Genomic DNA, 14,700 nt, shown 5'->3' on the forward strand with positions numbered 1-14,700 from the left:
CTATCTATCTATCTATCTATCTATCTATCTATCTATCTATCTATCTATCTATCTATCTATCTATCTATCTATCTATCTATCTATCTATCTATCTATCTATCTATCTATCTATCTATCTATCTATCTATCTATCTATCTATCTATCTAATTTAAATGTAAAATCAATCTGTTCATCCACCTGCGGCCATGAATACAAACAGCTTTGTATGAAGGTGGGTTTGAAAAAAGGCGCCCGTTGATGACTACGTGAGGATATGCGCGCACTTGCCAGCGTTGGCCAATGCGCAGACACGCTTCGCATGCGGCCGAACCGGCCATGCTCTTGCGTGTAACCTCGTCTGCAGCCGACCGATTTCGCCTCCAGATGAGCGATTAGGAGGGCTCCAGCAGAAGCAGCAGCAGCTAGCAGCATCTGCAAACGAACTGGATGTTTTGGTCCACCGCCTCTTTTGGGAGGCTGCGGCCTGCGGATTGTCGGCGGAAGCCCCGGGCTGGATTGCAAATGTCGCAGCAGCGATGTGCTAGCTGGTAAGTGAGTCGGCACGAGCAGCAGCTTGTAAACACTGCGGAATGAGGATCTGGCTTGGGACCAAGCACACGATTCAGAAACATTCGCTCGGACTTGTCGGAAACGATCGCTTTGCAAAGGTGTTGATGGGCCAATCGTCTGGATCACGAATGCTACTGCAAAATTTGTTTGCATATCGTAGATCTATTCCACAGCCGCTTGATGAAGCAAAATAAAAAATAAAAATGCATGCAATCCAATGCTTGCATGTAAAAATTGGTGAGCGACAATGAGCTGTGACTTTGGATTCATTTGATCCGCAGGCGCCAGTGCGGCGCCACTTGCTCACGGAAACATGACACATAGCTGTATCGGGACAGAAACATGACATTTACTGCAGGTTGCTTGTCATAGGTAAGGTTTGTAGCTCGTGCGATGTTTTGATTTTGTCCCCCCCTCTCCTCACACACACACACACACACAGCCACAGAATGTCTCCTGTTTTAATGAGACCAGTAATGAGCTTCTGTATCAGGGGTGTCAAACATACGGCGCACGGGCTGAAAACAGCTCAAGGTTCTATCAGGTCTGCGGGATAATTTGATTATTTGGAAATGACAATGACTAGGTAACACCTGTAAAATGCTGCCTTAGATACTGTTTGCAGCTCTGTGAAAATGAATTCTTATTATGGCGACAAAAAATGTGCAATTTGATGTTAGCACTTTCACTACAAAAGAGTATGGTGGAATTTTATGTTCATGCAACAACAGAAATTTTCATTATGTATTGTATCTTATGAACTTATGAAGTTTACATACATATTTACGGGACAGGTGAATACTCATACATTTTTGTAAATACACATACTTCATATTTCTTACACATACTTGTTAAACTTTTGTGCCTTTGAAGAATCCGTTGGAACGGTTGCAATGCCTATATGTGATTTTGAAAGTAAATTGCACGTTTATCTAAGGAAATATGTGGAGTTTTGAGAAATTAAGTTAAGACATGATATTTGGGGTATTTATAGAGCATTCTATGATTCTATTGGTCCAGCCCACTTGACATCAACCCAGGCAGTATGTGGCCCGCGATGTGAATAGTGTTTGACTCCCCTGATCTATATTTCTTCCATTGACGATCAGAAATTGGGTTTCATACCTCTGGAATAGGCTCAAGCTCACCTGCAACCCATATCAACAAGAATGGATGGAAAACTAGAAAAGCACTCAGCCGTTCTGTACATTTCAGTGCACTTTAATTTCCACATTCATGAAAGATGCACGTTTTGGTTATGGGCATCTATTCAATTACCTTGTGGGTAGCTACATAGCATTAATAGTAAAATGCACTGGACGTACAACTTTTTCATTCCATTAATCCAATAGCATGATGCAATGCGTGACAAGTTGAAAAATAAAATAAAAAACTTGTCTACCAGATAAGCGAGTGGTTGGCGTTTTAAAGGGAAAGACACCTTAAAACAGTACTTGTCAAAAATATTTTGCGAAGCACCCCCAAAGAGAGATCATTTTGCAGAAGAAAAAAAGCAGTCACCAAAACTAGAAACATTTTTGACAAAGTTAATAGTTTGACGGTGATTTCAAAATCAATAAGTAATAATAAAGTGATCTGGAACAGTAACACAGGAGCACCAATAACTCAAACATTTTAACCTGAAGAAACAGGTATAAAACATTGTGCTGATTGTTCTCCAAATCACATTAATCAGTACAAAATGTTGTTGAGAGCAAGTCACAAAGTTTATAACTTTCCCACACTTTAACAATGAGACGTGACTGCACCACCTGGTGCTGTGGATGTGCAATTACACATCAAACAGCTTATTCCTGGGGCCACACCCCTCCCTTTGCATCTCGACCACCTGAAATGTTTCCTAGCTTAAAAAATGCTCAATTTGACCTGACAATAGAAATAATATGCTTCATTTAGATTCTACAGCAATGAAAACAGAGTCAGTAAGTGATAGAAGAATTTTTTACGAAGGGTTCGTGCATCTGCAAAATTCTCACTTTTCAGGAGACCCTCAAAACTACAAATTAATTCCACATTTGAGCATTGCCTTGTGAATGTGAGCAGGCTGTTTTTTAAATGTAAATTTTAGGAGTGCTGAGATTGGATTTAGGGGTGCTGAAGAATCCTTAAAAATGAACTCCAGATGCTCATGGCTCCGATCTACATGCATCAATAGAGACATGGGATATTGATTCTGTTGAATTAAGGCTCCAGTTACTCCTAGAGTACTTTGATCTGGATGGGGAGCAAAATGTGTTCTCCCAGTAATTTCCTGAAAAGTCTTATGCCTAAATTTGTCTTCCTTGTGTTTTCTCAGCGAGATCAGGAGGTGATGGCAGTCCACACTGAGCTTCACCACGACTCTCATCTGCCCCTGATGATGGTCGCCCCCCTCGCGCTCCCCTGAGCCTTCGTCCTGTAGTCCCCCACTCCCATTTTCCTTGTGTCCCCCCCCCCCCACCCCCCACCCATAACTGGGCCCATCCTGCTTCCTGTGTACGCTCAGCACACTTGATGATGGCATGCTGCGGGCGTTCTCTGGACTCGCCGTGCACGCTGGCCTTACTGGTGGGCTTCCAGTTCGCCTTCGTGCTCTACTTCTCCCTCGGTGGCTTCAGGAGCTTGGTGTCTGTCCTGGTGCACACCACAGAGCAAGAGTTTGACTACTCACGACCTCACGACGTCTACACCAACCTCAGCCATCTGAGAGCACCGCCTCCCCTACCTCGGAACGCTGGCACCGGATCACCGCTGGCAGACTGCCAGATTGTGTCCCCTCTTCTGGGTAAGGAAGCAAAAATCTCTAATCAATCAATCAATCAAATTTTATTTATCTAGCCCTAAATCACAGAAGTCTCAAAGGGCTTCACAGATGAAAAGAGGTCGTACAGAGACATCTTTTCAGTCTAAGGTACACAACAGCATCCCCTGTCAAAGCTCCCAGAAGGGGAAGGAAAAACTCAAAAACCCCAATTTGGGGAAAATCAGAAACCTCCAGAAGGGACCACAGGTGGGAGGAGCCCCCTTCCAGGCCCACAGGTTGAAGTGGATGCTGCATGTACCAGACACAGAAACAATATAAATTACAGAAAACATATTGTGCTGTATAGTGCAGTGATGTCTTGACAGCAGGCAAAGCCATTGGGCAGGAACCATCCCACATTCCAGCCAGGTGGACCGCAGACGGCCGAACTCCTAACCCGTGATGCACTGTGTGACGCCTTAAGATACGAGCGGACCTGCTTTTACGTTTATTTTTAGATACAAGCAGTCGATTGGCTGGTGTTTTCAAAAAGCTGCCATTTCATGAAAAAAACAAAAAAACAAAACAGACTTCAAGCTGTTTATCGGCACTGACGTTTTTTGTTCAACTCAACCGGGAGTCTAAAGCAATCACCCATCTGAGTGCTAAAACGCAATCAGGAAACGGTATATGCTTACAAGCTAGCAATTAGTATTTATGTGACAATGCTGTTAACCTTTAAAGGTATTGATAATAATAACTAATGCTGTAAGGTGACTCATTTTGTTACATTAATAGAGTAAAATGATGAATTAGTTCCATGTTCCTATGTTTTATACATTCAAGCCTCCGTCCTCTCAAAGTTTCATGTGTGTTATTTATTATGTGTCATGGTTTGCGATACGCATGTTCTGAGTTGCAAACTGAACTAGTACCTCAAGGCACCATTGTCATTTGAGTCAACATACTTGGAAGGATTTTACACCATATTGTAAAATTGTGCCTCTCTCCACAGTTGGACCCGTGTCTGTCCATCTTTCCTCACCTCTGACTTTGGAGGAGATCAGAACCAAGAACCCGTTGGTGCTGCCAGGCGGACGCTATCGTCCACCGGATTGTGAACCTCGGTACCACACCGCCATCGTGGTACCCTACCGGAACCGGCAGACTCACCTTCGTGCTCTCCTCTACCATCTGCATCCTTTCCTTCAAAGGCAACAGATCCACTACAGCATCTACATAGTGCAGCAGGTCACCAGAAGCATTTACTCATGCTCTACTGGTTCTTCTAATTTTTTTTTTCCTTCAAATATCCTGTGTACTTCTTGTCTTGCAGTGGGGGAACGGCACCTTCAATCGAGCCAAGCTGCTCAACGTCGGTGTGCGTGAAGCTCTCCGAGACGAAGACTGGAGCTGCATCTTCCTCCATGATGTTGACCTTCTGCCTGAGAACGACCACAATACCTACACTTGCCACAAGCAGTTTCCCACACACCTGTCTGTGGCCATGGACAAGTTCAAATATCGGTACAGTACACTGTCAATAATTGCAGGAAATAACATTCAAGGTTCTGTAAGGGGCATCTTTTCAGTTCCTCCTGCTAGAATCTCGACAGGCTATCGATATCTGCCCACTGTTGTGTCTCAGAAGAGACAACAAAAAGAATCGCATCCCACCCGCATTGACATTATCGGAGGGGTAAGGATGTCCTCTACTGAGTACGCGGGGACTTAGTAGGGTTGCTCAAATGATTCAAAAACAAATGTCCACTACAATGGACACAAATGAATAGGCTGGATCTCAGGAGAGGACGCGGTCAAAGTATCAAATGCGGGCTTCACCCAGCCTCCTACAGTTATTCACAGTTTTCACAAAGTCAAACTAAAATGTAAAATATGCAGGGATTATTTTACATTTTGAAGTGCACTCATGCAGATGGGACAGGCAAGCAAGAGCTGTGACAACCAGGCTTTTAACTCAGTGACATTTTAGCTAAATTAAATGACATTTCCTACCTATTTAAATATTGATTTAAAAATAATTCGATTGAATTTTTGTCGGTTATTTTGGGAGTCGGCAATCAAGACTTAGGCACACATATTGAAAAACTAGTGATCTAATGCAGTGGTTCTCAAATGGGGTGAGAGTTTGAAATAGATTTAAAAAGTAGCCTCCAAGCAAAAATGCTTTAAAAAGAATTGTCACATTATGAATTTTGGGGGACAAAAACCCTGTAAGTTTAGGAAAATAATCTTCATGAAAATACAAAATTCAGTAGGCTAAAAACGCTGTCTATCTCATCTCCTCAAACCAACCACATGCTTTTTGTACATACATGAAATGAATACTGAACACAGATGAATTAGCACGTTGGCGGGGCCCTCAACAGCCGTTCCGGTTTCTCATGTGGCCCCTTTGGAAACTTAATTGCCCAGCCTTGCCATATGGCTAATTAATGGACTCCACGGAAGCGCTTGTAATCATTTCCACGGCTGAAAATATTTATTCGGCATTTACAGTTGTACCACCTAGCTAAACACACCAGTGACAAGCCAGTCACAGTCCAAAGCTACATTTTAACGATTGATTTTTTTGAAGTAATCACTCAGAATCCTCTTGGATTTGAATAAATGATAGTAAGAAGAATGTATTTGCTTATGAAGTCATTCTTTCACTGTGTGACCCTCCTAGGCTACCGTACCCACAATATTTCGGTGGCGTTTCTGCAGTGACGCCAGACCAGTACATGAAGATGAATGGCTTCCCCAACCAATATTGGGGTTGGGGGGGGGAAGATGATGATATCGCGGCAAGGTAAAATATTCACCACTTATGGTCGACTCCCAATGCCCATCTTTGGCTTTTGTCATTCATCTCATTTTGCACTCTGACTCCTGCATATTTTTTTGTTTTTCATTTTTCATTCTAACATCACCTCTCATCTTCACGTCACCTCCCATTGCTGTGGCTTTGCTGTGTGTCTCAGTGGGCTCAGTGAGTATGTTTGCCTGGACAAGTTAGTTGGGTGGGGCTTTTCCCTTTACCGCTACTTCCTGTTAGAGATACCCTTTATCTACACTATTGTTTACTAATTTTGCTATATTATGTGGGTTCAATTTTGGCTCTCAGGTTACCAAAGAGACCTGCTTTCAAAATAAATGTTTTTTTTTAATAAAATAGCTCACAGATAACACGTAAAACGAAAATAATTACTTCAAGTAACCACGGCCCTGTATCGGGTCGTGGACCGGTGGTTGGGGACCCCTGGCGTAAAGTGCGTTACCAAGCTGTCCTATTCACTTTTAGGATTGTGTATAGATTGTGTACAGATTGATTGTGTACAATAAAATCTTATTTGCTGCAACAACTGAACAACAATCCACCCAGCTCCTAAATCCTGTATGTGGCACCAAGACTGAACAACAACAGGCTGCAAATTAACAAAGAACAAATAACAGGTGGCAGAATATGAGGGCAGCTGCAAACGGAATCTGCCGTGGTCCAAAACTGCAAATACCCACAAAATTCACGTGGGACTACCAAAAGCTTACCACTTTAATATGAAGTAAGCTGCAGTTATTTTACTGCCTCCTTTTGTGCATGTGTGCAATGAGTTTAAAGCAGTGATCCTCAACCTTTTTTCAACAATACCCCCCCCCCCCTCCCCCCAGAAAGTTTTTTCAGACAAGTACCCCATAACACGTTCAAATTGTTTTTGAATAGGAACAACAAAAAGGCTTTAAGGGACAATGTGTAAGATTTTAAGATTAGAAGTTTTAAAAACTTGCAAATAAATGTGTTCTTAACGACCAACAGTATGTTTTAAATATAATCATAGGTCTAGTTATATATTATTATATAACATGGGGGGGGGGGGTGGCACCCCTCCGGAGGTTTATATGTCTGTTATAGCTACGGACAATGGTAAATGCAGCACCTCCTGCTGTCCGTAATGTAAAACAGTCTTAATCTTATTCATTGTCCCTTTAAAACAGAATGCTGTGCCATCCATTACTTATTTATGAAACTTTGGAGTGGTATTTTGGGCAGAATTTAATTAGCAACTCCTGTAGATAGATCGTGAAATTCCATTAGTTTTATTTCAGGTGGTGTGGTGAAATCGTGTTACTGAATTCAATTCAGGTTTGCATAAAACCTAACAAAAGGAAAGCGAACATTTTGTAAAGGAGTCATAACACAATCTAGCAATAAGTTGTTTCATGTTCCAATTGATTTTCTCTTAATTTGAAAAAGAAAAATATTGTTCTGTATCGACAAAAAAAGATTACGTTTTGATGATATCTGCAGAAACCTTGTTTAAATTTCACGTAACACCTGAAGTGCTTTCACGTACTTCCATTTGCAAACCAGTGATTTAAATGGATACACTTTTTTAGCCATTTTCAGGATAGAAAATGCTCATCTTTGTCCACAACCTTTGACAGGAAGTACAGTACCCAAAATCTATTATAGTTAGTGAATGCTGTGGGTCCATCTGTCTTGGCCTGAAAAATATTGGGAAAGTGTGCAACTCGCAACTCGTCGTGGAACTCAAAGTGGTGATCGCAGCCATAGTTTTATTGTGAATCTTGCCTGCTTTCCCGTCAGCGTTGACGTTCTGTTGTTTTTCTTGTCGCTGCTCAACCAGAGTGCGTCTGTCTGGCATGAAAATTGTGCGCCCCCCGGTGGCCGTTGGCCATTACAAAATGATCAAGCATAGAGGAGACCGAGGGAATGAACAGAACCCACACAGGTACGGCTGCTCGGTGACAACAAAAAAACTATCACACATTCGCGCTCTCACAAGCACAATGGCAAGTCTCATAATATTTTTATTGGTGTCTTTTTTTTTTTATTGGGTATTAAGTACATTTTTTTACGTGCGCTACAACCAATGTAATAATTGGCTAAATACTAATAAACACATTTTAAAATATGACATGTTTTTAGTGCAGACTGAAAAAATTGTTTTGTATTTACTCAATTTTACAATTGTCATATTGCTTGTATGCATCCCACAAAATCATCTGGATCCAGATATTTTTTTTTGTGGATGTATATTCTACTTAAAAAAATGTATCAGGATTTAGTTGCTTTTATTTCATGCAGCCACTTGACCAAAAAGTAATTAGACGCTGTCCAACAGTTTACTTAAAAAATGTGTAATCAAATATGGAATTAAAGGGTTCAAGGGTAAATTCATGTTTCGTTAAATGTGTCATTAATTAAATTACCAATGATTATATATGATTATATATACATATTTATGTAATGTGTCATTAAATAATATTCCCAATGATTACAGTAATATCTATCTATCTATCTATCTATCTATCTATCTATCTATCTATCTATCTATCTATCTATCTATCTATATGATAATTGACACATTTAATGAAACATTGATTTATTTAATTCCATATTTAATTAATTAATTAAATTAATTAATTAATTAATTTTTAATTAATTAATTCATGACAATTTTGTTTAATTATTCAATGGTACATTTATTTATTTAGTTTTGGGACTTTGGGTCTTCCATAGTCGGCAAGTTCATGTTGTTTTGTATTTTCAATCAATTAGTTAAAAAACCATGGGAATTTGACGAGTGTACATTTCCAAAAGTATAAGGTTAACACAACAAAGTTGAAGCTAAATGGAAAACCTCAAATCTTGGGGGCGAAATGGGAACGTCTCAACCTACGATGTTGACTTGGTCGTAATTGAACCCTTGCAATTATTTGTCACGTCTTTCAATTTGATGTCAAGCTGATTTCCCCATTCTAGATTCGACCTCCTGAAAAGGACCAGACTCAACTGGCGCTCGGACGGCCTCAACTCCCTGACTTACGAACTCCTCTCCAAAGAGCAGGAACCTCTGTACACCAACCTCACCGTCAACATCGGAGAAGAGCCCCGTCATCCCCAGGGCAAGACGGTCACCCCCGTCCATCTCCGTAGCGCCTCCAAGAGCGCAGCGGCGGATCGTCGGGACAGCGCCAAGCCCGGGAGCAAAGAACCCATGCTGCTAAATGTCACCGTGGCGAGACCGGACGACGTGAAGACACAAGCTCCTCGGACAAAGCATGTGCATGCGTCTCACCTGTAGCGGCCCGTTGCTTTTCTTCATGATTTTTGTGGGACTCCGGTTTTCTTATCAGGTTTGGATGCCGCGTTGGGCTTTCCGAAGCTCGGCCGGGTCAAACAAGTCACCAGTAAGATTACCTGCGTCTACGTCCGTCGTGCCTTCTCTTTTAAAGCGCTTTTTTAAACTCAAGCAACCTGAGATTTATTTGAGCTCTCCTGCCTTGTGGCGGCAAACGTTTGGAAGCAGTCAGGCGCAGTTTCGGAGACCACAAATTTGTTCCCGGGATCGCTCTTTTCTATCGGCGTGTATCAAGGTCACTATAGATTATATTTATATGGAAAAACCTCTTTATTTGTTTACCGGTTTCTATTTTTTTTTCTTTGGTGCCTCTCGTTGACATTTAGTTTCTAGACAATCAAAACACATAGGCAAGGAACAGAACAGATATTTCTTCTATGACTCAGCTCATATGGCGGCTGTCAGAATCATACACGGGGTATGATGCTGTATTCGCTATCGATTCTACTCCTCTTACATGGAGTCATGCTTCTTGATATTGTGGCGGTCTCCTCTCACCAGGTTTAAGAAAAGCAACCTTGCAGATGATATTTAAGGCGCATCACTACCTTGTGTCTGTTGTGTCAGAATGTGTTTCCGTTTCTTAAGCGGCTATAGTGACAACACTGTGCATAAACTCAGATTGAAAGCATCTTCACGGAAAGCATCTTTGTATAAAACGATAGATAGCCAGAAGTGTCTAATTGTGTAGATGAGTTTCAGAATCTGATTGTTTTTATTCATTCATCGAAGGGAGGACACTAAAAGGAAGACGTTATTGTACTCAGAGGATAGACATGTTATTTATTTTTGAACTCAGCCATTTTGAATGTATCTTTATGGTTTGACAAAAGGAGTCATGTACTTTATGGCCCAATCCCAATACCCACACTTACACCTTTGTTCCCACTCAATTGCACTTTCCCGCGGAGGGTGCCAGTGTTTAGGAGGTCCAATCCTCGGAAATGCCCCGCCCCTTTTGCTCTCCTCACATTTGGGCTGAGCCATGCCTCCATACCAGTAGCCCTGGGCTGCCTGCAGAGCACAGGTTTGAGGTGTGGCTCACTTTGTGGGTGGGGCCAAAGTTGGAACCGCCCATTAAATATTTTGAATCTGCCCACATCGTGTCAAAGTGTCTTCATCTCTTTCTATTTTGTTAAAGTTTTCCTGGGTGGTTTTAGTGTCACGCTTATTCCATGAACACTTTATTGAGTATAATCAATCACAAAACGCAACACTCAGTCAGTCTGGGCAGTTGCTAAATGTACCGTTTGACAGACGAGGACAAACAAGTAAAGATTTTGATGTCCTTTCTGTGTGAATAAAGTGTTGCAGACCCACGGAAGCACATCCAGGTCGTTCAGGGGCCCTGGAAATGGAGGGGTCCATATTGGTTCTGAGTGTGTGGGCCATTGCTTCAAAAGTTGTGGTCAAAAGATGTCCTCCGCATCGTAATAGGTACAATGACTGCAGTACCACTTGTCCCCAACAGAGGGCGCACTTCCTGGATGTTCGTACATCGGATATTTTTGACGTTCAATAAATTAAACAAGTGTGACGTCAAGTCGGCGAAAATTTGTCACCTCGAGTTTAGGTATCGTTTTTAATGAGATTCAGTTGTATGCTTGGTGTTTTTAAAAAGAGCATTTCGCTACGAAGCGAATGTCTGCGCACGCGCAAAGAAATGCGCAGGTCTCCAAATATCGCAAATCCAGGTGTGGAGCCAAAGCTGCCATATCCCGGTTCCCAGTTTTTAATTTCCTTCTAATTTACTGCAATATTGATACCATTTAAGCTGCAAAATGTTCCAAACAACAACTGGTGCAGTTATGTTTGATGACGCGTCACATCAAATTACGCAACATTCGCATGCTTGTAAACTTCGCTCTCAAACGCCACGTACAGCTCGTCTACGTGTGCACCATTGAAGATTGTATATGGTGTTTTGTGAGTATTGAGACTGGGCTTTTAATATGTGTGTGCGCTGTGGGGGCGGGCCTTGTTACATCTATTGCTGCTCCAACAAAATATCACAGTGATTTGTATGAAAACGTTTAAAAAAATGTTTTTTTTTTAAAAAATATTTATGGTACGCAATTATTACCAATATGAATGTAGTGAATCACTGTCAATCAATCGCCCGTGAGCCGAACGGTTAATCATTGACTATGTCTGTCTCTCATTGTGCCTGCCTGCAATGCCCATATCGCTGTGGTTGTGTTCCACTCCAAGTCACATTATCGAAGGCGTGCTGATGGCTTTTCAATATGAGCTCAAGTGGCACAGCGCCGAGTGGAGCCGCTGAATGAATGAATGAAAGTGCAGCGCGTGTGACATGAATGTTAAGTAATGTTCGCCATTCACTGGATTCGGCCAATCAAATGTGTGCGTTGCTTGCGTAGACGTGTCCCTCGTTTGTACAACTAACTTGATTGGCGATTTTGCTTCACAAAAACCGAACAAAAAAACTTGCTAGACAGATAATCAATGGACGTAGTTTAATAACAGGAATATGTTTATTGCCATGGCGTGTCTATTTAGAAACAGATGATTTTTACATTACTTGTCTTGACTATTTAAGTGAGTATATAAAACTGTCACATAGTTATTTTTTGGTCAATAATATAGAATGCATTTATGATACGATGTTATATAAACTCAAGAGTATTATCTGCAAGTTTTCAGTTTATGTTAGTGTTGTTCTATAGTTAAAGGGTAATTTTATATCCTCCGAAGAGCCAGCCAGTTCACTTGTGTCCACTGCTGTGTCCATTTTGTCTCAGCAAGACAGCAATGGGAATTGTATCCCACACAAACATGAGACAATATTGGAAACAAAAGCCAGGATGACCACAATTGGACTTAGTAGGGTGAACCTAATGAGTCAAAAGATAGAGCGCAAAACCAAATGTCCACATTAGTGGACACAAATGAATTGGCTGTAGTAGAACTTACTATTTACTTAGCTGCAGACAATGTAGAGGACACACATCCTTAATAATGAACAGTTTGTTATATCAATAATGTACCTCTGATGGTGATGTGACAGTATCAACACAGCATTATCATTTGCTAAAGCAGATTCTTTTATACAGCTGTTAAAATGACACTGCCGATTGGAGAAAATAAAACGTAATTCTAAGTGTGTACAGTGAATGTGTGCATGCATGCATCAGAGGAACACTTGGTTTCAATTTTATTTCATATTTTTGGGGACAATGCACATTAATCAACATTATACAAAGGAAATGTGCCCTAGCTAAATTAAGTTAAGTTTTATCAGCAGTCTCCGTCGATATAAGGCACTTTATGGATGTAATGTCTCTCTTTTTTTTTTTTTAAATTTTGCATTCTGTGACTTAATATTACCAATGGATCCACACAAACAGGATCATTGTTGCACATGTGCTGTGAGCACTGAAACTCCCACACCCTCAGAGTGTGAATGTGGATGACAACTGGTCACTAGCAGATCAGCCGCCATGTATTAATATCAACACATTGGTGCGAAACGGCACAAACCTGTTACATCACCACTAGCACGAGTGTTCTGTGTGGGTATGAAGAGCGGGATTTAGAAAAAAGTTGCATATGAGGTCATATACCTAAAAATAGACAATGACCCGCCCTCGGCCTTCTCTGTTCGATCTGTTTCATAATCACAAATGCTGCATGACTCACTGGGACAAAGCCAAATAAAGTTGGGTGAACAAAAATGGAAGCTAGGTGCATCAAAAACAACTCTCATGAAAAGGCATTGCATGGAAATCAAATTGTTTGAAACACAAGCTTTGTCGCACCAAATCTGTCCATCCCTTTAATAGCTTTAATCAAGTCCAAATCCAATTCGAGTCACAAAGGTCTTAGTCCAAGTCAAAGTCCACAAGATCCAAGTTCAAGTAAAAAGGACATCAAAAATGAACGGTAAAACATAAAAACACTATTTGGGTGAGTCCCAACACCAAATGGCGGTATCAGGATGATCCCTGGCCTTATTTTGAGGTAACTGTACTCTCAACATCAGCCAGTACTTGTATCGGTGGCTCTCTTGGAGCAGGTATACCATCACAAGCAAAATGTTCCAAATTAGAAGAACTGAAAATTGCCATTACTTTCACAAAATGCTATACCCAACTGAGACCCAGCCGATCCGTTAGTGTCCACTATAGTAGACATTAGTTTTTGGCCTGTACCAGGGGTCAGCAACTTGCAACATGCGGCTCTTCCATTCTAATGTTGCGGCTCTCCGGATTGGCCTTCCAGATTAAAAGCAGGTATTTCAAAATAAGGTAACACAGGTAAGTAAACAATACAAACAGGAGCGCTTGATGAATTCTTGACACTGAATAAATGTCATCCTAATGCCCCAGTTTGTGAACACAAATGGCTTCAGACGTTGGTTCGGTCTGCTTGCTTCTTTTCATGAAAATAATGTGGTACAACTTAACCAAAGCTTCTAGATTTTAGTAGTCCATCTTTTTGTGGGAATATCCGGATCCCACCTGGATGTTCTCAAGCGTGCTTCATGTCAGTGTCCGCTGACAGTGGTGACGGTCTACTTTGCACTTTCCCCGCAGCAGACTGACACACTGGCCTGTTGGAGTGACTGCGGCAGGCTGAGACAGCCTTTAGTCACTTCCTCTTACTGTGAGTACCGCCAGACACGGGTGACCCATCGTGGCCCCGTGACACTCCAGCCTCTTTGCACACTAAATTATTTGAGCCTTCATGTTGTCACTTGACACACTTGATATACCACATTCCTCAAGAAAAGACAGTCATCCAAAATCCATGTTTGTGGGGATGATGATGATATTCTTATGTCAATAATTGTGACTATATAATGTGCCACTCGTGTCCAATGGTAAACCACCCAAATTTGGTTGTATATGACTTAATTAACCATTTAACCCCACTTTTTGGATTGACTAAATAACCCAATAATATGTGTTATTCTTTTTGAGAGCCAAGTTTGCTTATTTTTTTTACCTAATTGTTTTTTTTTGACTAGATTTTTGGGTCAACTTTTTGCATAAACTAAATAACCCAATATAATGTGGAGGTCTTTTTTTTTTACCCAAGCTATATTGTTTTTTACTCTTTTGGTTTTTAATTGGGGATTGTTGAATGATTTTAACCCCACATTTTGGGGTTAACTAAATAACCCAATAAGGTGTGTTGGTCTCCTTATGACCCAACCTGAATGATTTTTTAACCCTCTTGGTTTTGGAGTGCCGATGGTTTTATGAGCCACACATTTT

At 41.2% G+C, this 14,700-nt stretch overlaps 1 protein-coding gene across 2 annotated transcripts; it reads left to right on the plus strand.

Moving 5' to 3' along the window:
- The first annotated feature begins 273 nt into the window (after window positions 1-273).
- b4galt3 (beta-1,4-galactosyltransferase 3) lies at window positions 274-12,581 on the plus strand. 2 transcript variants are annotated; one of them, XM_088405939.1, is made up of 8 exons: window positions 274-528; window positions 2,868-3,335; window positions 4,309-4,420; window positions 4,508-4,544; window positions 4,630-4,820; window positions 5,986-6,108; window positions 7,943-8,047; window positions 9,082-12,581. In XM_088405939.1, exons 2-8 carry the CDS (start codon window positions 3,065-3,067, stop codon window positions 9,401-9,403), a joined length of 1,161 nt encoding a protein of 386 aa, XP_088262065.1. In that variant the 5' UTR covers window positions 274-528; window positions 2,868-3,064; the 3' UTR covers window positions 9,404-12,581. The 2 variants fall into 2 exon arrangements, with proteins under 2 accessions (XP_088262065.1, XP_088262057.1); XM_088405931.1 differs by having other exon boundaries at window positions 4,309-4,544.
- Window positions 12,582-14,700: the final 2,119 nt, after the last annotated feature.

The sequence above is a fragment of the Hippichthys cyanospilos genome, chromosome 2 (assembly GCF_059441005.1).
Source record: "Hippichthys cyanospilos isolate Australia breed blue-spotted pipefish chromosome 2, RoL_Hcya_1.0, whole genome shotgun sequence".
Taxonomy (NCBI): Eukaryota; Metazoa; Chordata; class Actinopteri; order Syngnathiformes; family Syngnathidae; genus Hippichthys; species Hippichthys cyanospilos.

Bases quoted from the DNA above. Each gene is read 5' to 3' on its own strand.
- b4galt3 (XM_088405931.1), top strand. From the start codon at position 3,065: ATGATGGCATGCTGCGGGCGTTCTCTGGACTCGCCGTGCACGCTGGCC. The intron at 4,545-4,629 runs GTCACCAGAAGC...CTTGTCTTGCAG, and splicing joins GCATCTACATAGTGCAGCAG to TGGGGGAACGGCACCTTCAA. The intron at 4,821-5,985 runs GTACAGTACACT...TGACCCTCCTAG, and splicing joins ATGGACAAGTTCAAATATCG to GCTACCGTACCCACAATATT.